Source organism: Betta splendens, chromosome 4, assembly GCF_900634795.4.
Source record: "Betta splendens chromosome 4, fBetSpl5.4, whole genome shotgun sequence".
Classification (NCBI taxonomy): domain Eukaryota; kingdom Metazoa; phylum Chordata; class Actinopteri; order Anabantiformes; family Osphronemidae; genus Betta; species Betta splendens.
The window spans coordinates 17,347,262-17,371,179 of NC_040884.2; the positions used below are offsets into that span (position 1 = coordinate 17,347,262).

Consider the following 23,918-nt stretch of genomic DNA (forward strand, 5'->3'; position numbering starts at 1 on the left):
CCTGTCACCTGATTAGGAGATGTCGTCAGTCCAACTGGGGACATCTCTCACACATGCAGTCATTTGTTCTGCGGTGGGAATAAAGAAATTACACTCCTTCAGGCAGAAACATCAATAGTCACCTCAGAGGGAGGAGAATTGAGGAGACAGTCCCACTGGGAGGGGGGAGGCTTGTTTTAATGCCACTATCTACAGTCGGGTACTTGTGGTAAAGGCACAGCGTGTGCTCGGCTCTGTGGCGCTCTGAAATGGACGCCACAGACCAGATCGATCCGAAAGAAGCAGCGCTGACACTGTTCAGTCAGCACAGCTGTCGCGTTCTGCAACTTCCCTGCAGCCGTCACCAATTTCTCCTCCTGCCTCACATTGATGATGATATCAAGTCACAGCAGAAGCACAGAGGAGGAGGAAGGGTGGCGCTCAGACGCTGTCACACGTCGCCATGCCTGTATTTTGTATTGAACTGAGTGTGTCTACAACCTCATCAAGGCACACGTTGGTTTTTCAATGACCCCCATTTAGCAGAGGCCACACGCAGCTTTGATGAGCGCAGGGTGCAAAGCAGCTCTGGAAGGTGATGAGGCCACGGAGACCGGCGTTCAAGGAAGCCGTGGGTGTGAAGGAGAGAGGTGAAGTGGAACAAAAGGGGCGACGAGTGGGGAACAGATGGCACCGATGTCAGGAGAGGGCCGCAGGGTTAGACAAGAAAGGTCACAGTTCAGACCTCAGGGTCAAACTCTTAATACAAATGTCTAATTGTTTTTATAATAGTATCAGTCAACAACTTTTAATTAGACTTCACTGAGTAAAAGCAGAATGTGCTGTCTGGCTGGAATATTTTAAAGGCCAACATGGCTTCCAGCGGCTGTTCTTGAGCTTTCTTTCATAATGACCATCATTACTGCAGTGTTTTGAAGTGTTTCTCGTGTTTGTGTGCTTTCAGTGTGTGCAGTGAGGCTGTAGCGTATTTCTTGGCCCTGACCTCAGAGAGCCACAGGGAGGCCTGGACAAACCTGCTGCTGCTCTTCCTCACCAAGGTGCTAAAGATCAGCGACGAAAGGGTGAGAACACTGTCTGTACTCCGTGCTGAGCCATCAGACAAAGTGGGAGTAGGGGTCTGTGTACTGGTTTTATTGAACATAGAGCAACAGAACCAGAACAAAGGTGAGTGTACTGGGAGCCGGTGCATAGCATTGCGTGTTATAACATCACCTGATTCGGTTGGTATGTTGCTTAACAGCTCAAGTTGCAAGTAGAACTTGTGTATGAGGTCTGTGTGCCTACACTATTTTTGATTTCTATCTCAATCCTCTTGCACTTTCAGTTCAAGGCCCATGCATCTAGATATTACCCCCTGCTCTGCGAGATCATGCAGTTCGACCTGATCCCTGAGCTCCGGGCTGTTCTACGAAGGTTTTACCTGAGGATCGGCATCGTGTTCAACATCTCGCAGCTGCCAGAGCCTGAAGCCGAGTCGAGGCACACACCACAGGAGCCAGACGCGAAGGTGGGGGAGGAGGCTGGGGAGCAATGATGCTGCACCCCTCACAGCCCGGAGCACAGAGCTTCCCCAAGGCCTCTGTGGCTCTCGTGCCCTTCGTGTGCCCTTCGTGTGGTTTATGCAGAATATTTGACTGAAACCCGGATTATTAGTCGGTCGATTGCTACAAACTACCCGCACCCTGGACCACATCCTCACACAAACGAACCAGACCACATACAGACCACAATATCACAATGAAAATAATACCGTCTTGCACATGGTGTAGCAATGCCTCCACTTGATAAAACTACTGATAAACAACTGACTGTCAACCATATCTCTGATTTGCTCAGAAGGAATATATTTGAAAAAAATGTGTGCTTCTTACTGTATATTTACAACGTTAAGAATGAACATGCAAAAAGACATATTCATAACTATGAAATGTGACTTTGTCACACACTGGTAGTAACGGTCTGTCTGCGCTGCAGATGGTTAACATTAGTATTGATAGTCTCTTGAATGAAACTAGTTGTACAGATCTGCCGTTATGTAATATAATCTTATAACACTAGATTTCATTTATTTTTCTTTTTTCTCTCTGGATTTGCTGCACTTGATCTCGTTGTTGAATGCACTGGAGATTTTACTTTTGTGATAATTTATTTGACTGTACCATCTCCTGCAGGCTGCCCTACACCATACGATTTGTAAGTGAACAAGCCCTTGGCAAGGGAAGGGTTAAATTATTCCATTTTACATGTTCTTAGGTTTTTAATGGAAATAGATTATAACTGGAAGACGGGAGAGCCACCTGATGCTTGCTGCTTTTGAGTCACTAGTCCACGTATGAGTTTAGTTTTCACTCTTGTGTACAAAATCAAACGTTAATAATATATTTAATGTTTTTTTTTCTTTGGTTTTGGGGGAAGTTCTATGTATAGAGAAAATGACAAATGTTAACTGTGCTTTAAGTATGAATGGGATGCATTCCTGCTCATGGATGTAGAAAACAAAATGTATATGATACAGCAATGTAAAGTTTTCTATGTCACAAAAAAGATTATGTACAACTTTCTGTACAATACATTATCTGGCATTCTAATCAGGTTCTAGGTCAATAAAGTTTTTGAACTTGGTTGATTTGAAATTTTGAATCACTGACTTCTAAATTATGTATTCATTGTCTACATTGAACCATGAAAAGATTAAAATAACAGCATTTATTCAGTAGCGATATAGAACCTTTGTACAGTCATAGCTATGCCCATCAGAAAACCTATGTAAGCTAAATATGAACTGATTAACTCTAAAATTAATGTGATCACGTTTAGCCCTCATCCATTCTACAGAGGGGGGAAAGTTTTAACCTTCAGTGGATGGGAGCTATGTGATGCCACGCGTCAGCCAGGGTGGAGCACCCGTCCCGCGGTTTGGCCTTGGTCTACTACCGGAGCGTTTTACATCATCTGAGGTGCCGGGCCGCAGCCAGGGCTCCGTGGCGACGGTCTCCACGGAGACGGGGCTCTCCAGGGCAGAACGCAGAGACGCAGTATCCGTTTCATCAGCAGGCAGTCCCTCTGGGGAACAGACACTTGACTATCACCCATCTTTTCATAAGAAATGTAAAGGTGCTTAAGATGGTTGGTTTTGTTTTATGTAAAATGTTCCGAAGTCTAATGTGGTGCAACGATTATACGACTGCAGTTTCAATATGCATTTAGCTAACGGCTGTCTTGTGTAGACATTGATGGATGTTACTCCAGAGCTAACTTGTTCATCTCTGGTGTTTGAAGTATTTGGCTGTTATAACCATTTCATAACCAGGTCTGAAATACTTTTACTCACCTAATATGCCATTTTGTTCAATGGTATAAGAGTCTCGTCTCCTGATGCGCTGTTGCTTCGAGCGGACCCTAGTTTCACCATTTTGACTTGTTAACAACTGAGTGTCCGACTGGGTCTTAGGTGCTCTCTGATTTGTGGCAATCACTGCTTCCTGTACAAATAAAATCATCAGAAGGAACCAGACAAGTTAGATATTAGACAATTCTGAACTGGAAGCAACTTAAAGAGTTACTTGATCCAATAAATGAGTTCAGTAATTATTAGCACCTACATCATGGACATGTGTCCTCCATGTCGTCCTCTCCTGGGGTTCAGCTGATGGACGACGGGGTTTCTGCTCTTGAAGCTGCTCCCTGCTACTGTAAACATCTAACAAAGCCCAGACATCATCATCAGTGCACTCCAGCACCACATGCACACAGGCATGTGCGTCTGTTGTAGTGTGGGATGTTGTAAACACTTGAAAGAGAAACAGGAACCGAGCAGCTTTACCAATAAAAGTGGTCTCAGATGGCAACGCAGCGTCTGTGTGGATGAAGCGTCCGTGTTTGTTCCTCTGAGACAAAACAGGAAGCGAACAGATGATGGTGCAGATGATCTACAGTCTAGTCTAATCCAGCCAGTCCTAACCAAGCTCTACTTACATCATAATAATGGCTCGAATTTAGCTCCAAACGATCTATAGATAAAGACAGAACAATGAATTAAAGGACATAGTGACAGCTCTCTGTTGAGTGTGTGTGTGTGTGTGTGTGTGTGTGTGTGTGTGTGTGTGTGTGTGTGTGTGTGTGTGTGTGTGTGTGTGTGTGTGTGTGTGTGTGTGTGTTCACTGACCCCGCTCCTCTTCCCCCTTCATACGCCTGATCTTGCGTCGTTGTTCCCGTAGGAGGACCTGCTGCTGTATGTCCAGACTTTGTGCGTCTGTGGGAGGGTCCGGATACATGTGACGGACGTCCTCACGGGATTCTGTGTCTGAGCAACGCAGACGGAAAAAAGACTAAGCTCTGCTGCTTTTGGTTTATCTGCTTATATGCAGTATACACATCCAGCTATTACTTGCATTAGCACAGAAAATCATACACGTTAGGAGCCAACGTTTCATGTAAACAGCTTCTATTTGCTTTCTTCTCTCTCCTTTATCCTCAGAAGCTTGACAGACCATTATGTCTTCACTCCATACTATCATAGTCTCATTATAGAGACTTCTCCTCCTCTTTATTCAGAAGCCTGATAAGTGATGAATTCATTTGATCATTCAGCATGTCATCCTGTTTTGTCATCTTTGCGGGCTCAAATGGCCCTCAGACCCCCGGGAACACGTCCAAAGCCATTTCCTCGCTTTCTTGCCTTACATTCTCTGTTTGCGCTGCCAAACTGCCTGTCACTGATGGATGCCTCCTAAAGCCACGAGAGATTAAAGTTTCAGTGTGGCTAGAGAGAGACATGGGGCGGATGAGGCTTTGGGAAGTCCATCCCATCTGGCCGTGCCCAGCTGGTTACGGACCACAATGATCCTGTTCCTTATAACAGGGCTGCTCAATGACCTCGGTGCGGATGGAGTAAGTAATGTTGAATTGGTTCAGTTTAGGGCGATAAAAGAATTAGTTATCAAAGAACAGCATTTAGTTCAACACTATAATGACGAGGTCCAAATATTTATGCCTTATATGATATAATGCATGCATTACCCCTGTGTTTTAGCATGTTGAACTCCCTGATGTTTTCCATGTTAACGCGTGCAGCGCCAGAGTAAAGTCTCCCAGCTGATGGCTGGTCGATCTGCTTGTGTAGAGGCGCCGAGGCCTCGGCTCTGGGTCGTCCTCTGCGCCTGCAGACAGGAGAAAGCTGAACTGTTCAATCACGCACAACCACAACAACACAGTGAGGGAACGAATATGCATTCTTGGTGCATTCAGAACACCTGGTACCAGTTTATTATTATTATTTATGAGGCCTGAAGCAGCTTGTACTGTAATTAAAGAAAACCCCTGACACTGGCAACAGCTCAAAAGCTTTTCTCATTTGATTAAACATTCTTATCTCTTGTGAGGTGTTATTACAGCATTTGCAGTGTATGGTCAGAGACGCAGCCAGCTAAGGGGGCCCTCAGTCCTCTCTGCATCTGGCCATGCAGCCAACCTGGCTGGTGTGATGGGGCAAAGTCAGATTAAAGGAAAATTCTCTTTCGGGGGTTCATACTGTTACAGTATATTGCTGCAGTAATGAGTCCTGGAAACAAATCTGGATTTCCATTAGCGGGGCCTGTTTGACCTGGGTCACCGCCATTAGCAAGGAAGTCTGCTTAAATGTGAGTAGCACATCCAAATTGCCTTTAAACAAGAAAGAAAATTGTATTGCGTCTTATAATTATGCATCTGGGGTTGCATTAGGTGAAATAGAACCTGAAGGGACAGATCACACCTAATTGGATCCAGAAATTGTAAGTTTTTTAGCCAGGCTATGTAAAATTAAATGAATGTGTGAATGACATCCCCATAAAGCGGCATCACTGTGACTGTGTGAACCTGTTGGGGGGAGTGCGTGGAGCCTCCTGTCCGTCCTCTCTGCCCAGCTGTGCTTCTAGTTGTCTCTTCTCCGTCCACAGGTACTGGCGGAGGGCCGACAGCTCTCTCATCACCTGCTGCTGACCATCTAAAGCGAGCAGAGGGAGTGCGTGAAGGTGGGACGAGTGAATTGGTGTCAGTTTAACGCACATATGACCCATCTCAGTGTTACCTCGTAGTGGGGCGATTTTTTCCACAGCTGGTGGTGCTGACTCAGACGCCTCCTGAAATTCATACCGTACTTAATAGGACATTTTCATTTGAACAGTTTTGACGTGAACCTAGTTCCATCCGTTACTGACTGAGTGACATACAGTCTTGGTGGAGAGTTGGCTTGCAACAGATGGAGGTCGTGGGACCACAGTATTTGTCTGCTTGTTCTGCCAGGCTGGGATGGGAGGAGATGGCTCCTTCTGCGAACATGTAAGGAGCATCACATCTGATGAGAAAGCTGTCCAATGACTCTGTTAGATACTCTAATACACTTAATGTACCTTATAAGGAAACTCTGCCACTTTATCCTCTATCTGTCTGATGCTTTCAGCAATGTCTTGTTCCTGCTTGGTCTGCGTTTGTTCTTCCTGGTGAGGTGATTTAGGCTCACGGCTCCGACTTTGCTTCTGCTGTGGAAGATTAAATAAAACTATTTCCAGTAGAGTTTTGGTCTTTTCTAACCCACTAGTTTGTGGGATGAGTTGTGAAAATCTTTGTGTTCAGCAGATGAACTTTTCACCTCCATATTCTTTTGTCTCCTTTGCTCCTCCTCATATTCCCACTGCATGCGCGTCCTTTGCTCCAACAGCCTCTTCTCTTCTTTCTCCTCCTCCATCCTCATTTGTTCCTTCTCCTTCGCCCGTTTTCTCTTGTTGTCATCTATCTGTTGGTTCATTACAACTTCTTCACACTACTGACAATGACATCAGTGGTCGTCCGTTCCTTTTGTTTAATCACAGGACTGGGCCTACCTGTTGTTTCAGCGCTTGTTTGTATCTTTCCTGCGTGTCCTGGTGCTGCGGCGTCGGCTGATCGCTGACTGACAGTCTACGGGGACGAGGAGTCCTGACTTCACTACTCATGACCGAAGGATTCTTGTATGACTCCTCATTTATCTTGTGCATTTGTTTAAGGTCACCTGAGGACAAGGAACAACATGAGAAGCTGCAACATGCTCTACTAGTGCGGGTCATGATCCATAACAGTAGTAAGTCATTAATCAGTAATAAACATACTGAAAAGGTTGCCTTTTTGGTCCTTTATGGGAGCGCCACCCCCACTTTTCCCCCAGGGGTTGTAAGCCGCCATCTCAGCTTCTATCTTGGCTTCATACTGTTCCTTCTCTTCTTTCTCTCTTCTTTTACTCTCCTCTCTTTCTTTGATCTGGACACAAGGCAGGCATGACGATGCAACTGTGTAGCCGCACTGAAGTGCGTTGAAAAAAGGCTGACTCGACCGTTTGGCCTCTAAATGTTGAGGCGTGCCCCTTTGTTGCTCGCATAGCTCAAAAATCATCTAACCAGCTGAAAGACCTGGTTCTACCCCTTGTCTCAAATCCCTTTATAGCATGTATTTCTATGTACATATATGAGTGTGTGAGTCTGTGTGGATGCCTGGGAGTGCTGCCACTGATGCCCACACTCGCTCCCCTGCCTGCATATCAGTCTGACTGATTGGAGCAGTGCCCCAGTCCTGCGCTCCACTCAAGCTATAGCAGTCTTGTCCTCAACCCCCTCAATAATGAACCAGTTTTATTATTTAACCATTTCCATCTGGGTATTTACTTTGCTTCCCCCTTCTCTCACAATGTGATAGAAACACACAAAAGCACTCATAGCAATCATAGATCTGATGTTGTACCTGCTCTCTGAGTGATTCTTGGTAGCTCAGCACACTCTCTATCCTCGGCTTAGACTTGTCTGGAAGAACTTTTCCAACACCCAAGGAAAACGCTCTGTGTTCATGAGTTGTTCTAGAAACAGGGAGTGAGACAAGTGATGAAAAGGTTTGTGTAAAGGAGGTACTGACTCACAGTTATCTGTCAGTGAGGGCCCTCTTCTGGAGGAGTAAAATAAAATAACCCAATACAGGGGTGATCACATACTGTACATCAAGCTCCATTACAGACACTCACTCAGTGATGCCACTGGGTCTGTGCATGCGAGGGCTTTGAGGAAGGCTGTGGAAATTCCCAGACTCTCTTCTGGGTGGACCATCTAAATCAGCAAATACAGATTCACTAGTTCATAATCACCCAGTCCTTAATGTTTTTAATCTATTTTTTCATTTACTTTGATAGTGAGGGAGATGTGGATCCAGTGGATGTCTTGTTCCATAGTAGTAATAGGCAGCATCATATGGCGTCTTGTAATAGTTACTTATAGCAGGAGGTACTGGGGGAGGAACACTTGCAACTCTGGAAAAGCAAAATTAAAAACCTTCAAATTTATTACCAACAGTGTTGCTCATTTCAAATACTATAATAATATAGTAATAATAAGAGCAAAGGTCAGAGAGCGCTACCTGGGGATTGCCAGTTCTCCAAGCATGTGAGAGAAGTCCCTGTGGTAGCCTTCTGGGAAGTAGTCTAGTGAGGAGGCACCTTGTGGCGCTGCCTTGCCTATCAGCTGAGTCAGAGCAGTGCTGGAGTCCACCTCGGACCTTCCCTGGGGACCTCCCTGTTCAGTGTGTCTGCTAAGTTTGTTATCATTAGGCCTTTGATGCGGGTCTTTCCCTCCAGCTGTTTGATCTGCTCCAGACGGTCTCCAGCTGTCCTGTTGCCAATTTACAGGCTCAAATTGCAAAATGCGGTCAGGCTGGAAAAGGGAAATGTACCATGTAAAACAGGTCCATTAAAGGTGGAATCGAGCCACCGCATCAAAGTAATGCAATGTGGTCGTTGTCCGTATCTACAAGACTCTCTGCATGATAATGACACTGTAACAAATGCAGGGCTGTGATGAATGCATTGATTTTATTAAAGCTAGATAACAGACTAATGCTATTATTTTCACAAACAATACGGAATATCAGCGTAATTGTATCTAATTATTGTAATGTCTGCTACCTTTTTCTCAGGGTCAGTGGATCCAGTGGCTGCAACCCTCAGCTCGAGTTTCTTCTCCCTGAAGCACATACAAGCGTGAATCATCATTTATTTCCATTTTAGTAATTCATAATCTTGTGCCAGAAATAACAGCCGCTGACTTGGTGGATAAACACTCACTTCAGCTTGTTTTTCTGCTGTTCCGCAATTTGTTTTAAGAGCTCCCGTTTGTATATTTCTTTTCTCATCTGAGACACTATTGGATCGTCCTTTGTCCCTGCACAACAAAGATTCAAAGAGATGAAGCTGAAATGTCACACGTCAGCCTTTGCCCCAGAGTATCATTTCATAACGCTGTCCGTTACCAATCAGTAGTCCAGTAGCAAACTCGACTTTTTCCTTACTGGAAGCAGGTCTAGATCTTGCAGTTGGCCTCATGTCTGGCATTTGCAGGCTATCGAACACACACAGTAGATGACCTTGTACAGTGTATAAGGATAACTGCATAGCAATCAGTTTCCCAGAACCACGCCCCACCAACATCAGCCTGCAGAGCTTTGTGGTGGCAGGAGCACAAAGCCTCCTTCTCTAATCACTTACATACCTCTTATAGAAATGGGCTAAGTAATTGTTGGGCTGGAGCTGAGCCAACACTCACGTTAACCGTTTATGGTGAAGGCAAAAAAAGCCATTGCACCAGGGTGTAAGAGATGAGCTGCAGAGTAATAACTAAGAGGCAGGTATCAACACTACTTCTCTTATAGTTCCCCTGTGCTGATGGATGAAATGAAAGCACATCAGAGGCTTTCACCTTTTTAATCTCCAGTGAAACTCTGTCATACAAATATAAATGACATGTGAGAAACTGCATGACTATGTGACTTTACTAATAGTGAGCTAACTAACTCTGTACCTGTTGGTTTTGCTTTCTCTGCTTCTCTGCTCCTCGTTGCTCTCTAACTCTGCAGGGATTCTGTCTTTCCTCCATTCGCGCTTGAACTCTTGATCTTTCATGGGCTCATCCTCAGAGCTATAGGGTTCTTTTGGACTATGCGGTTGCCAGTGCCTCCGTCCCTGATGACCTGGATCCCTCCTGCTTTTCCCATGTTCCCCTTCCTCTGTCAGAGTGGCAGCATCTCTCCTCTGAGGCTGCTCCCTATGAATGGGGGTTGGATTTGTGCGGGACTTAAGAATAGACGGAGAAGCATCTAGAGCTGGAACCTGGCCTGTCCTTCTAATTTGAGCTTTATTCTTAAGGAAAACGTTGTATTCTTTATTCCTCTCCTCTCTCAGTTTTTCCTACAACAGAAACAAAAACAAGTCTCAGTATAATTAATCAAATATTTGTTATCTTATCTTAAAACAACCATTCAACCACTGTGAAATATACACAAACTGTACCACGTGCAGTTGTGTAAAGAAATCTTGTGTTTGTTCTGTTGATTTATGTCACTTACAAGAGAATCTCTAGTGTCGGCCCATCACGAGCTGCAACTAAAACATGCCTTACTAGGCCTCATTCAAAGATCTTTAACAAGCATCTATTGGATTAAATCATAAATGCAAACTAGGTGGGATTTGAACCCACAACCCCAGAGGTCTTGTCCATTAGGCCACTGGGTCATTTTGCTTTTTTCTGCTTGACTTCCTGTCACACAGACATAAACACATGCTCACTAAGCACCCAGGCACAAACCTTGACAGATAAGTTGTCATGGATCGGTAAGGACAGCCCCTGAGGATGTGGATGAGTTTCACTGCTTTTACGATCCATTTCCTGGAGAAACATTAGAGCTGGAAAATTATGATGAGTTTACATAAACAAACAAGGTCATAACAGAAATTTCTTTGCACAGTCAGTTCATTTTCAAACACAACATGAACAGACCTTGACAACATATTGTTTGTAGTCTAGTTTCAGCTCCTGCTGAAGCTTCTGTTTTTTCCTTTCATAGTCGGCTCCCAGTAGAAAGCTTAAGCCCAAACCTTGAAAACATGTAATAAATAACACATGGGCATGAAGTATGATAGTATGAAACACTGTACAAAGAATAAAACCCATAGACCTTCATAGATATGCACCATACCTTTGTCTGAATTAGTGATTAGTGCTTCTGAGGTTGGAGGCATATTTAACTACCATTAGCCTTTATCTGTGGAAAACATTCGCACAACATACTCATTAAAACATGCATTAATTAATAGCTACCAGCTCATTTTAGAATTGATTTTCAACATACCTGCATGAACAAATTGTAAATCTCGTGATGATATAATTGTGGGTGTTTTCCGCGTGTCCTCTTGACCTACAGACGTTATGTGCCGTATTTTAAGATTTTGTATAATTTATATTTGAATAGTTTGTCTAAACGGTCCAAATCTGGCTAATGTTGTAGTCCATGCCGTCAGCGTGGCGCAAAGCATCGCTCCGTTGCCAGGGGCAACCATGACACAAAGGTTCCTCCTTGGAGAAGCGGGCTGATTAGCTAGCTATTAACTTGCTAGCATAAAAACAAAAAGAGAGAAAGATGTTTAACCTACATCGAATGTGGTTAAGCAGCTTTTATATCAATACTATTTAACCCTAACCCTCGGGCGATTTTAAGAACATCTGACAACATCTAACCAGACTTACGTTAGTGGTTCATTGTACGGTGCTCTTGGGCTTTGCAGTGAAGATTTAAGTTACAATAATCAACATTAGCCACCTTGTTATTCAATAGTCACAGTTGGGAAAGCGAAACGTTAAAATCGCTCAACCGTTCTAAAGAACCGCCGCTAGATGTCACTGCGTCTCAACCGTTAGTCGAAAGCCTCTCAGGACTAAACCATGTTGTTCTCTAACAGGGGAATATTTATATTAGGTAAGTTAACATAAGGTGACAGATACACAAACAATCCATTCAATTGAAATGGTATTACTATTTAATTGGTTTTGTCTATGAAGTAAAAGGTGTATCTACCGCAAAAGCTCATCAGTGACATTTTTGTTTTTAATAATGAATCGAACACCCCCTGTGCTTGAGCCCTGATGAAGTGGTCTCATTCACTGTCATGGCTTCCTAAGACTGTGGACGTCCAGCCGTGTGACCGTATCAAAATACTTGGAGAAATATAACATTTCTTCGATTATTATAACATCATCAGGGCATTTAAGCATTCGCTTTTGTGCGTGGAGAAGTCGTCATGGCGGGCACCAGCACTGCTCAGAAAACATGGGAGTTATCCAACAGCATGCAGGAAGTTCAGAGTATAGATGAAATATACAAATATGACAAAAAGCAACAACAAGAGATCCTCGCTGCGAAGCCATGGACAAAAGAGTGAGTACACAACACTAAGGCCATGTTTAGTAATCTGTAGTTTATGTCACAGTGATCAGTATCATGATAGCCTGAACTAGCTTAGCTGTGAGTGTGTGATTATGTGTAGCCAGCTGCTTATAAGTGTGTACTTGCTGCATCAGCTGCTCCTTAGTATTATTCTCATACCACCCGTTAAATACATGACGTCGTTTTTTTCACCCACAGTCACCACTACTTCAAGTACTGCAAAATATCAGCTCTGGCCCTGCTGAAGATGGTGATGCATGCGAGGTCTGGGGGAAACCTGGAGGTGATGGGCCTCATGCTGGGGAAGGTGGACGGGGAAACTATGATCATCATGGACAGCTTTGCGTTGCCCGTGGAGGGCACAGAAACCCGAGTCAACGCGCAGGCTGCAGCCTATGAGTACATGGCTGCATACATTGAAAATGCCAAACAGGTTGGACAGTGATTTACACTTACTGAGGGGCATCTGGATGATCGGCTAATAGTGCATGTAATTAATGGCCAGACAAAATACATCAGCAGTAGTAAAGCTTTCCTTTAATGTATTGTCACTTAGGCAGTAAAATATATAATCTGTTTAATTTGGTTGTTTTTAGGCTGTTTTATCTCAAAATCAGCTGTATGATAATAATAGTATTTGTAGATGAATATTATTATCATTATTATAAAAGTATTTAAGACACAGGGCTGTGCTCTGGTATTGTTCGTAACATTATATCATATAATGACTAGAAATCTAATGTATAACCCATTTTTATCTGATTGGTGTTGTTTATTATTGATTTTATTCTGGACTAATAATTTTTGGAGGACTTTTAAATCAAACGTCTATAGTTACTTAATTCCAGCTATTTTAAATGAAATGTTCCATCTAAAAATAATTTTTTATTGCATAATTGTGGATGCATAATTATTCTGTGGGTTGTCCACTGGCATTAATATTTAGTCAATACATTTTTATTTTTGTTATTAAATATGCTGGTATTTTGTTCTATACCTCCTATTTAGAGTGTGTTTTAGTGTGAATTTGAACAGGTTCAGTATGATTAATGCGTCATTTCTCAGGTTGGCCGGCTGGAGAATGCTATTGGCTGGTACCACAGTCACCCTGGTTATGGATGCTGGCTCTCGGGCATAGATGTCAGCACCCAAATGCTCAACCAGCAGTTTCAGGAGCCTTTTGTGGCTGTTGTGGTAAGACAGAATGTGGCCACAGTTTTAGTTTATGTCTAACATTTGGTTCACTTTGAATTCTAATAGCGTTCTATTAAAACACCATCAAGAAAGCAAGCCGTTTCCTTTCTAAGTATGGCGATACCCTATAATGTGGGTGTAACTGAGAAGGGAGTGACATTGTTGATGTATAGGCTCTAAGTTTCCATGCACTACAGATGAATATTTTGTTATTGCGGCCATATATTCTATTTACACCTCATTTGGTTTAGTAGTTCTTACAAGCCATGGGCAACCTATAATTAAGTGTGTATTTTCAGGGCACTGACAGCCTCAGTAAAAGGTTTCTGGTGGGCAGAACTGAGAGCTCCCTGGAGGTTTGCGTGACCTCTGACTTTGTTTTCCTGTTCTACTGTATCTTGCTTTCTACAGATCGACCCGACTCGGACTATTTCTGCAGGCAAAGTCAACCTTGGCGCCTTTAGAACCTACCCAAAGGTAAAGCACAGACTGAATGTAGCAGCAGTTCTCTCAAAACTATGTTTATAAAAAGGTTAAAGTAATTTGCTATTAATGCTATTTGTTCTTAGAATTCTTTATATTCTGGTTATATTTCGGTAAATGTGATTTGTATTTTGTACTTTGAATGTATGATTTTGTAATTGCAATATTGATGTAAATTGTTTATTCCTTATTAGCTCAGTCATTTTTTCCTCCTTAAATCCGTATCAGGGATACAAACCTCCTGATGAAGGGCCTTCAGAATATCAGACAATCCCTCTGAACAAGATTGAAGACTTTGGTGTCCACTGTAAACAGTGAGTGTTTATATACACTACGTAATAGTGTTGTCACTCTATTATAACATACGGTGCATGTAAAATTCTCTGTTTACCTTTTTGCAACATTGTATGTGGCTCATATTCTTTCTTTGATTTGTCTCATTTAGGTACTATGCCTTGGAGGTAACATACTTTAAGTCCTCTCTCGATAGAAAGCTCTTGGAACTCCTTTGGAATAAATATTGGGTCAATACTTTAAGCTCCTCAAGTCTCCTCACGGTATGTAGCAAACTTCAAAAATCAAAAACTTGCGCTAATTGTTTGACATTTTGATTTATGGTTAATTATTACACTATAACTCACTGAGACATGTGGTCACCAGCTTGTGATGGTGTGATTAATTGTAGCCTATTAGCAAAGCGTGTTTGTTTATTGGTTTTAGTAATAAGCTTAATTTCAGCTTTTTCATAAGGGAGATAGGTGGACCCGACTCCTGTGATACAGATACAGTGTGGTTCTCTACGGACCATCACCTTTACCCCTTTCTTTCTAAAGATTGAAAGCCCCTCATGTGCATTCCCATTGTGGCCGCAGTCCCTCTGTCGACTAAACAGTCCAAATACGCACCAGGCTTATCCAAACAGTTAGCTCTCTGGCATTGTGGACGAAGATAAATTGACTAGATGTCAAGAAGGACCTGCTTCATTGGTGAAAGGCATTGTCAATTGCTACACTGTCACCTGAGTCAGGGGCCCCTTTGTCATTGTGTTGTAATTACCTTTTCCACTCAAAACACGGCCTCACCTTAAGCAAACTTTTCACTGACGTCTTTTCACTCACTTCAACATACAAAATGTTTCTACAGCTCGTTTGACAGATTTGTTGCTGTTTTACAAAAAGTCTTGTTCTTTGTGGAAAAAATCTTTTTTTGGCAAATTGTGCATGAACTGCTTTGTGTGTGTTTGTGTGTTGGATGATCAGAACTCGGACTACACCACAGGCCAGGTGTTTGACCTGTCGGAAAAGCTGGAGCAGTCAGAGGCCCAGCTGGGCAGAGGCAGCTTCATGCTCGGGTTGGACACACATGACAGGAAGTCTGAGGACAAACTGGCCAAAGCAACACGAGATAGGTAAAAAAAAAGGAAATTAAATTATTTTTGACAAAATTGCTTCTGCCTGCTTTCCCGTGGCTTGTTGTTTATTTAAGATTCTATAAAACTATTGAATAATTATCTGTTTTAGTAGATTCTTGTTTTCAAATTATCATAATCCAAGGTAGGTTTGTTTTCACCACAAGCAAACAAATAATCCAGATGTTTATAAAAATTATATAAAGGTTATATGGTTTAAATATCCTAAATGTTTAATTTAATATTATCTTACTACTGAATAATTTATGGATTATGTTTACTTATTTATTGGTCTTGAAAATCTACCAGTACCAGTGTAGATGTTTGTCCTGTGTCTGTTCTGCTTGGAATTGATTACTAATAAGCATTTTTGTGTTTCCCTGTGTTGTGTTTTAGCTGCAAGACAACTATTGAGGCTATTCATGGTCTGATGTCTCAAGTCATTAAGGACAAACTCTTCAATCAAATCAACACGTCTGCCAATTAAATTTGAACAATTAGCTGATTTAAAACATACTAGGAAATGTCTCCTTGTGCATGTCAAGTACTCAGTGGTTTATTGACTAGGATTAGTATCTATGATTTCTTTGGGAGGGATTATTTTCATTATTTTTTTTCAATATTGTAGCTAAATAATGGTATTCATGCAGAAAATAAAACATAAAAAATGAAAGTTCTTTATGTGGGTGTTTCTTGTTTATTAAAACCAACAGCTTTTTAAATGTTACTTTCTTTATTTTTAGTATTGAAGTAATACTACATATATTTTTTACCTGTTCACCTCTCTGCTGTATATAGTGGATATTTGTCACCACATATTCAGTCCTGTGTAGACATTGTATTCTTGTGTAATATTTCAGCATTGAGCAGCTTCGTTTAATTTTAGGACCTGTGTTCTCCGATGTCCTGGGACTTTCATAAACACCACGACTGCATGACTTTAACACACAGGCTCAGCCAACACCAGTCAGTCACTCAAGAGTAGCCTGTCATAGCATTACATAATGCAACAACAAACTTAAGCTTCTGCACAGGCTCAGAGGGAATCTCTGCGGAGGCCCCCAGCGCAGTGCAGCGGAGTGCTCCGGTCGCTCGGTTGTGTTGTGGCTGTGACGCAGCGCAGAAACAGAAGCCGTACACACTGGAGTCTATTCACCCAACACGCCTGCTCTTCATCGAAGCAGACACTCCGCGAGTCTGCTTTTTTTTTCTGGCGACTCCATTGGCCTGGGTTTGTGTCATTTCTTTTTTTATAGTATTGTAATTGTTAAATGTATATTTTTAATGCCATGTGTTGCAGGAGAGAGAATCCCAGTGGGACAGTGGACATACCTGTTTTTTGTTATATGCATGAGCTTTGGCACAACTTTATATAATCCATCCATCCACTATTAGCTGCACGGGGCTTATCCGTGAGGGTGGCTGGAGCATATCCCAGCAGACATTGGGCAAGAGATGGGTCACAGCCTGGACTGGTCTCCAGTCAGACACGGGGCTGAGATACTGTATATAGACTAACAGCCATTTGAGTTCACATTCACACCAATAGGCAATTAAGGCTCATCAATTCACCTTCCTGAAGCACCTGGAATAAATCCAGGTGTGAACATAGTGTTAACCACCTCACCACAATGCTGCAACTTGTGTTTTTTTTCTTTTAACCATTATTCAACCCATGTTTTAAAATAGAAGGTGGTCATAATTGGGGTTTGGGAAAAGGAAACTTGTTAAGTTACATTTAATATCATTTACAAATTGGAATGTGTTTTTAACAAAGGCTTTTAACTGAATAGCTCATGCTTTTGCCAGATTTTAAATGTATTATACGGATGACTGTCAAAGTGGAGGAAAGGAATTTAGAATATGTACTTATAAAGTAGTTCTACCCTCTTTCAAGGCTATTTAAGAATCTGTGAAACATCTTGAACTCGTTTGACATGTAAATATTGTGATTATCACCAGATGGACATTTGTATGCATGACTACAGTTGAAATAGGAACATTTATGTAAATTCTAATCAATTTATACTGTGGACAGTCAAAAATTCATTACTCATGTATTTTACTTTATTCTTTTAATGCTTAGCAGTTTTGTGATTCCAGGGTGTGTTCAGATTACAGAGCCTTCACAGATTGCAGTGGAATGTTCCTCTTTTTGTGTCCACAAAAAAATAAAAGGGTGGAATATGTGATTTGGTTGAGGCTGATAAGAGAACATCAGACTGATGAGGCACCATAACACTCTCAAGATTTGAGGCCTATACAACAAATGAGCCTCGCTGCGACCAGGAGAAGTTGTGTTTGGTTTGGCACTCAGAAAAATTAACCCCACACGTGTGGTACTGTGTGTTTATGTGTTAAACCCAGCCCAGAGACCTGGAGGTGCTGCACTTCCTCTGCTCCGTGTGCTTCTGCATAAGTAGCGGCACCTAAGTCCCTCTCAGGAAAACCAAGGTCATGACATCATATAGATTAATAATGCAGGGGTCACTGCAGCAGAACTAGGGTTTGGTATGTTTGGTAGGAGAGACACTAGTGTCACACTAATAACTACACACTTAAATATATAATTTGAGCATAAATATGCTAGGTCAACCTTTTTTTTAAATATCCCATATAATATATATTCATATAGAATATTCTAAATACAGTATAATATTTTATGAGTAAGGTTTAGGAATACCACAACATAAATATACTTTTAGCTATACGAACTTTGACGCTTGTGTCGAACTAAGTAGCGCGCGCACGCGCCGCCACGCTGGTTTCCATAGCAACGTGATGTAGCAAACGAGACGGCCTAGCTTAGCCGCAGTTCGGAAACTTTATTTGACGCTTTAAAACTCAGCGCTAAGTCTTAGCTTGCGTTTCAAGATTTGAGTCCAAGAAGGTAGGAGTGTTAATTAACTCTGCGACGTGCGTCACGATAGTGTTAGGCGAGTTAACGTGGCGATAAGCTAAGCAGACCGGGGCCGTCTTAATGCATTTTAACCTGGCCTTGTGCACTAAGCTAAGCGGCTACAAACAGCAGCAGGTGACGTGCGGCTAGCTGGTTAATAAAGTCAACTCCACCACTAGCGTTAAGCAATGAAGCAGCCCCGTGGGTAATGAATAAGAGGAGCAGGTCAGGGTCTGCTCAGGCTGCTTGGGGAATTCAACACAACCCTAATTACAACACAAACTGAGTGGTCACCCAAGCTCTGGCCCCACACCGGGCTGTTATTGCGTCATGGATTACCTCTGCGCACTTTAAATTCTGGACAAGGTTAATCCCGCCCGTTGGGTGCGATTGCAAACGCTGCCATATCATATGTAGCAAATAGTTAGGTGCAGATGATTTGTTTGCCCGTTTCGCTCTGTTTCAGCTCATGCGTCTGCCTTTCTCCCAGACAGACAGCTCCAGTCACCGCCGTGTGCTGAATGCTTGGCTGAAGCTGAAAGAGACCCCCCCCCTTCTCTCTCTGCCGCAGCGTCTGTGACGAGCCACCATGGTTCTTCTAACCATAGATCTGATTGCTAAATCTCCAAAGCACTTCAAAAAGAAAAGGGGCCTGTCGTTGCCAGATTACCTCCAGACACTCACGCACCTCCACTTCTCCAGCAGGAATATTGAAGATATTGTGAGCACTCATCATTACCACTGACATTTTATTTTTGCTTCGCCTTTATTACTTGTATGTGCCTCACTCGTCATTGTGAATTCCAGGGTGATCTCTCCATGTGTAGAAACCTGACTGTTCTCTACCTGTACGATAATCAGATCACACACATTTCCAACATTGGTTTTGCCTCCAACCTCACCCATCTCTATATGCAGAACAACAACATCACTCATATAGACAATCTCTCTAATCTGCAGAAGCTCTCCAAACTGTAAGTATGTGTGTTTGGCCGTTTTATTGCTTTGGCAGTCATTTGGAGTCTTAGGTTTTGTAATGTGTGTTTTTTTCTGCTATGCAGGTATCTTGGTGGAAACAGGATTGCTGTGGTGGAGGGTTTAGAGCAGCTCCCTGAACTTAAGGAGCTTCATCTTGAGAATCAAAGGCTGGCACCAGGGGAAAAGTTGCTCTTTGACCCCAGGACTCTCGCCTCAGTTGCGGTATGACCTATTTTTTGCAGTTGAGTTCATAGATAGCAAGAGAAAAGAAAAGGATACGCATTCTCTGAAAAAATCGGGTTCTGGCTTTTTTGAGCTGATTATTTCAAACTATGACGTTTTAAACAATTAAAAGATCAGATAAAATGTTTGTTTTATATACAAGGATCTATGGTAAGTTATCATATCAAGTCTAAAACAATTGCAGATTTGTCAGAGGTAAAGTTAACCATGTAAAAGCAGGGTTGTGCTGGGCTTGATGATGTCAAAGAGACCTCTGTTACTGACAAATCAGTTACGTCTGTTTACTCCATTTACTGCGGAGGCCACAGACAAACACACCAAGAGTCACAGCTTCTTGTTTGTTTGGATAATTAAGGAAATTGCTATGCAAATTTAAAGAGTTTTACCCTTTTATAAATGTGCCCTTACAGAACTTCAAATTAGAAGTAATGCTAACAACACCACTATCTAGAATCTGGTTTGGTTGTGCTAGTTTGAGCATATAAACACCAAATGTAGATCCTAAACCCAAATGAATCAGAAGATAAAACACAAGTACTACTTCATCTTGAGTTTGTCTAATAGGCTATGTAGGTGCCAAACACACACAAAAAATATCTTTGTCTCTGTTGCCCTTGTGTAGGAGTCTCTCTCTGTCCTGAATATCAATACCAACAACATTGATGACATCAGGGACATTTCCATTCTAAAGGAGCTCCAGTATTTTTCTGCAGCTGGCAACAAGTTACACAATATTGAGGTAAATATTGTTTTTTACAAATTGAACTGCCATTGTCGGAGAAAGCAGATGTTTTCTATTATTTTTGCATAGTGTAACATACTAGTGTATCTTGTACACTGTGCATTCAGGGTAAATTGTACTGTGTGGTGTGGCGTATTAAATTCAATATACCATATTGTAGCTGATGAGGTCATCAGTAATATTATTTTGCAGCTCTCTGACGTGATGTGCGAACCAATATGGAGGATAGGGTTCTAAAGCCCTAAATCCTGAAAATCCTGCCATAGGTTCCCAGCCTCTGTGACTCTCACAGGGTCAGAATTATTCAGCGAATCAGTCTCCCCTGGGACTTTTCTCACCGACAGCTTAAACAAGCACAAGGTTCTCTCGTTCTTGGGGAGGCTGATTTTTCCTTCCTACCTTAGAATCCTCCATTTGATACCTTAAACCACTACTACTTAACTTTGTGGGATTCATCTGACGCAGAGATGATTTATGCTCATTGACTTCCTTTAAAAATGTTTAGCTTTAGAGGCTCTCTCTCTCTCATTGCAGCAGTTTATATTGATTAACTGAAAAGTTTGATGACTTCATTTAAAACAGCTTATTTCATTTCCTGACTATCATTTAACACTAAGTTGACACACTGATAGCACTTTCTAATGGAGTACACTGCAAATGCTCCATTTCCTTTTGAAAATGTTGATGCAGGTAATTGTACACGTGTCATTTTTAGGAGATATCTCCTATAATTTATACAACCCGTCTGCCACTATTGATTCTGCTAGGACAGCACTCCGAAGGATCAATCCCGTCTTCTGCACCATTCAGAGGAAACGTTATGGATTTTTAAAATAGATTATGACAGGCAGTCAGCCAGGGTGACAAATGGGGGCGTCTTCAGAGGCCGTTAGCTATGTGCAGGGCAGAGAGGACAGGGGAATCGAAGTCCTGGTCAAATACAGGTTCATAACAGGTCTATCATTAGTCCAGTGGAGAGAAGCAGCCAGGCTTAGTGAGTTTCCAGCCTTTGCTACTCTCCACGCCCCCACGTGGGGGGCAATTTGGCGCTGGGCTGCTCTTCGGTGAGGGCCTTCTGAGTGACGGCCCTGACACGTTCATTTATCAAAGCCTGGGAGCGCGCAGTGCTCAGGGGTCCCCTCTGAACTGATTGCAGCACGAGCTGGAAAAGTGGAAGCGCTTTGGCCAAGACAGGAAGGCAATGAACAATCAGAGCGTGTCCAGAGAGTATTCATATTTCCAAGCTTGGATTAATGTGCCTTTAGATAAACATACAACTGCAGGCAAGTCGCTGGAGGAGCCAGTCTCACACTGCCTCGGGAGAAAACATGACACCGGCGACACTGTTTATTAAAATAGACTGATGTGTTGTTTATGCACTCTCCACTGGCCCTTGTACTTAATATTACCATTCACCTCCACCATGTCCATACCAGCGTTGTGTCTGATTAGTAATCATATCATAAATATGTATCACTTGTGTTAAAAAATTGGTGATTGTTTCTGTTTGGCTTTTTTAACACAGTATTGTCAGTTTATTACATTACTGAATAGTTATGATAAGTAGTGTTTTGTGTGTATTTTCAGGAATTACAAGGTGTATGCAGCCACTGGCCACAGTTGCTTCAGATGGATCTGAGAGGAAACCCTGTGTGTAAAACAGCTAAATACAGAGACTGCCTAATTACTGTGTGCGAAAGCCTAGGTGAGATATTATCCATTTTGTTGCTCAGTGGCAACGTGATCTGGAAGTGTCCTTGATCTGAACAACATTTTATTATAAAATGCAAAAAACACACAGTTAGTGTTGAAATTTGTTAATTAAAATCCTTTCTTTTTGCAGAAGTTCTTGATGGACGTGAAATTAATGAGGTCACCCGACAGTTTCTTATTAACTGGAAAGCATCTAAAGAGGCTAAGAAGAAAAATAGTAAACATATGTTGCCCGGACCAATGATTCCCTATCCTGTAATAAGTAGGTCACTAAATTCTGTAATAGCACCTTTGCCCATGTTATCATCAATATTTATTGTAGTGTAACAGTTTAGCAATTTTGCAATCATTTAACACTCATTCACTATAATTTGTAACATCTTTGATTTTGTTCCATTGATCATTTTAGTGCGTTTAACAGTGACTAGTAATATTAATGCTGAAAATATTCAAAAAAAATAATAAATAAATAAATAAAAAATAAAAAAATAAAAATTTCCTGGTGAAATGATTCCAAACAATCTCAGTACTTCCCCATATTGTGTGTTTCTTCATCAGCAGGGTACAGTTTTGAATATTTGAGCGTACATGTTTGTTCAACACTGACATTGTTTGTATTCCAGATGACTTCAACTCAAGTCAGGGTCCACATAGTCACATCCAACACCGCGCTAGTGTGCAGCAGTGGAGGCCACAGCACACTTTGAGGTCCGTTATCGCAGTTCGATGTTGGTTAACTGTTTACGTTTTAATAGCATTCGAATCATTAAACTGTGAATAAATTACATTATATTCCGTGTTCATTTCTATTGTCATACAGTATCAGTTACAACCTGCTTGAATATGAATAAATCTTAAACATCGTTATCCATTTTAAAACTATCCATAAAATCGAGGAAATGTTTTATATTAGTTTTATGATTTTATGTTGGCATCACATATTTTAATATCCCTCATTTGTCCTTCTAGACAAATTTCTTGCTATGTTGCGATCACTCTTTCCAGATTAGCAGTGGTATCGCGCTCCACTGAATTGTTTATTACATTTTTGATTACAGTAATTGTAGGAGAAAACATCTGTAACCATTGATTCTGTTTCTTCTGATCTCACAGGGCAAAACCATTTCCAACGCCTGTGAGTGGCCTCCTCACGCATGCGGCCGTCCCAACAGCTCAGTGCAGCAGTGTGGATGCGTAGGACAAACCCACTGGGTCGACAGACACTTCACTCTCACAGTTTGTCATGACAGCTCCTCTCTCTGGCTTTGTACACATTGTAGTAGCACACTGCACTATCCTTGATCTTGAGGATTGTCTTTAAAAAATACACTCATACAGTCACACATTTGGTCAAGAGTCTGAAATAATTGTATTGTTATAAGTATTCTATGAAAAGAATTGTTCAAAAATAAAATAATCAAAGAATAATTTGTACACATTTTTTTCAGTTTTATAGTTTACTTCTAATGAAAAGCTCGGGTATGGAGAAATAAATAATCTATCCAACTCGAACTGTTACTTGCTGATAGATTTACATTTTTCTCTGGTACATATATATTTTTGTTCTGCGCACATTTTGGCAAGTAATTGAACCACAAGATGCAAAGTGCCACAATGTAAATGAGCTTTTTGCCCTGTTTCTACAAGGCTTTACATTATCCAAAGCAAACAACATATGCTTCCATTCAAACAACCATGATAAATGATTCTGTCCTTTTTTTATAGCAAATGCTGCAACAATACGGATGTATTTATTGTCAGCATTGTTACTAAACGTTTGAAGGAGTTTTATGAGCCACGTGGGTGTGTAACCCCTGAAAGATACGGAGTAATTAGGAAAACCAGCTTACTTAACCTTCTTTTACTTTGCCTTATAATTAGAGGCCGGGAGCAATACAGTTACCCCATCCTTAAAACAACAATGTTTATTAAGAACAGTCCGAGGATATACATATTATGAATAATTCCTTTCATTAATTTGCCGACATCTT

The 23,918-nt window shown here is 41.7% G+C and overlaps 4 protein-coding genes across 12 annotated transcripts in view; 3 read left to right on the plus strand and 1 right to left on the minus strand.

Moving 5' to 3' along the window:
• Positions 1–2,621, plus strand: part of arfgef1 (ADP-ribosylation factor guanine nucleotide-exchange factor 1 (brefeldin A-inhibited)) — a 33,369-nt gene extending 30,748 nt beyond the window's left edge. For all 3 annotated transcript variants that reach the window (XM_055507723.1, XM_029148752.3, XM_029148755.3), the window contains 2 exons: positions 944–1,061; positions 1,325–2,621. In XM_055507723.1, the coding sequence (XP_055363698.1) occupies positions 944–1,061; positions 1,325–1,534 (328 nt within the window). In that variant the 3' untranslated portion in view covers positions 1,535–2,621. The remainder of the gene's footprint in view (positions 1–943; positions 1,062–1,324) is intronic.
• Positions 2,622–2,685: 64 nt separating this feature from the next.
• On the minus strand, positions 2,686–11,726 carry LOC114854409 (centrosome and spindle pole-associated protein 1). 3 transcript variants are annotated; one of them, XM_029148757.3, is made up of 27 exons: positions 11,571–11,726; positions 11,176–11,436; positions 11,023–11,088; positions 10,824–10,921; positions 10,632–10,712; positions 9,849–10,234; positions 9,301–9,389; positions 9,116–9,212; positions 8,957–9,014; positions 8,413–8,705; positions 8,181–8,305; positions 8,024–8,105; positions 7,750–7,861; positions 7,125–7,272; positions 6,861–7,027; positions 6,629–6,772; positions 6,390–6,515; positions 6,210–6,308; positions 6,068–6,119; positions 5,857–5,983; positions 5,020–5,159; positions 4,166–4,303; positions 3,976–4,010; positions 3,824–3,887; positions 3,603–3,700; positions 3,332–3,482; positions 2,686–3,063 (listed from the first exon to the last, which is right to left on the minus strand). In XM_029148757.3, the coding sequence occupies exons 3-27, from the start codon at positions 11,063–11,065 to the stop codon at positions 2,870–2,872; spliced, it is 3,147 nt and encodes a 1,048-aa protein (XP_029004590.1). In that variant the 5' UTR covers positions 11,066–11,088; positions 11,176–11,436; positions 11,571–11,726; the 3' UTR covers positions 2,686–2,869. The 3 variants fall into 3 exon arrangements, with proteins under 3 accessions (XP_029004590.1, XP_029004589.1, XP_029004591.1); XM_029148756.3 differs by having other exon boundaries at positions 6,390–6,518; positions 11,571–11,725; XM_029148758.2 differs by lacking the exons at positions 11,176–11,436; positions 11,571–11,726 and having other exon boundaries at positions 6,390–6,518; positions 10,632–10,729; positions 11,023–11,066.
• A 241-nt stretch (positions 11,727–11,967) lies between these two features.
• On the plus strand, positions 11,968–16,029 carry cops5 (COP9 signalosome subunit 5). Its single transcript, XM_029148762.3, has 8 exons — positions 11,968–12,258; positions 12,466–12,700; positions 13,333–13,461; positions 13,873–13,938; positions 14,173–14,258; positions 14,390–14,501; positions 15,204–15,352; positions 15,749–16,029. The coding sequence occupies exons 1-8, from the start codon at positions 12,122–12,124 to the stop codon at positions 15,837–15,839; spliced, it is 1,005 nt and encodes a 334-aa protein (XP_029004595.1). The 5' UTR covers positions 11,968–12,121; the 3' UTR covers positions 15,840–16,029.
• Positions 16,030–16,168: 139 nt separating this feature from the next.
• ppp1r42 (protein phosphatase 1, regulatory subunit 42) lies at positions 16,169–23,355 on the plus strand. 5 transcript variants are annotated; one of them, XM_055507725.1, is made up of 9 exons: positions 16,169–16,583; positions 18,746–18,972; positions 19,059–19,225; positions 19,313–19,451; positions 20,095–20,211; positions 21,802–21,919; positions 22,058–22,189; positions 22,551–22,635; positions 23,041–23,355. In XM_055507725.1, the coding sequence occupies exons 2-9, from the start codon at positions 18,841–18,843 to the stop codon at positions 23,123–23,125; spliced, it is 975 nt and encodes a 324-aa protein (XP_055363700.1). In that variant the 5' UTR covers positions 16,169–16,583; positions 18,746–18,840; the 3' UTR covers positions 23,126–23,355. The 5 variants fall into 5 exon arrangements, 4 of the variants coding, with proteins under 4 accessions (XP_055363700.1, XP_029004596.1, XP_029004599.1 ...); XR_008694337.1 differs by lacking the exon at positions 16,169–16,583 and adding an exon at positions 18,085–18,242 and having other exon boundaries at positions 18,742–18,972; positions 22,058–22,193; positions 23,041–23,076; XM_029148763.3 differs by lacking the exon at positions 16,169–16,583 and adding an exon at positions 18,086–18,242 and having other exon boundaries at positions 18,742–18,972.
• Positions 23,356–23,918: the final 563 nt, after the last annotated feature.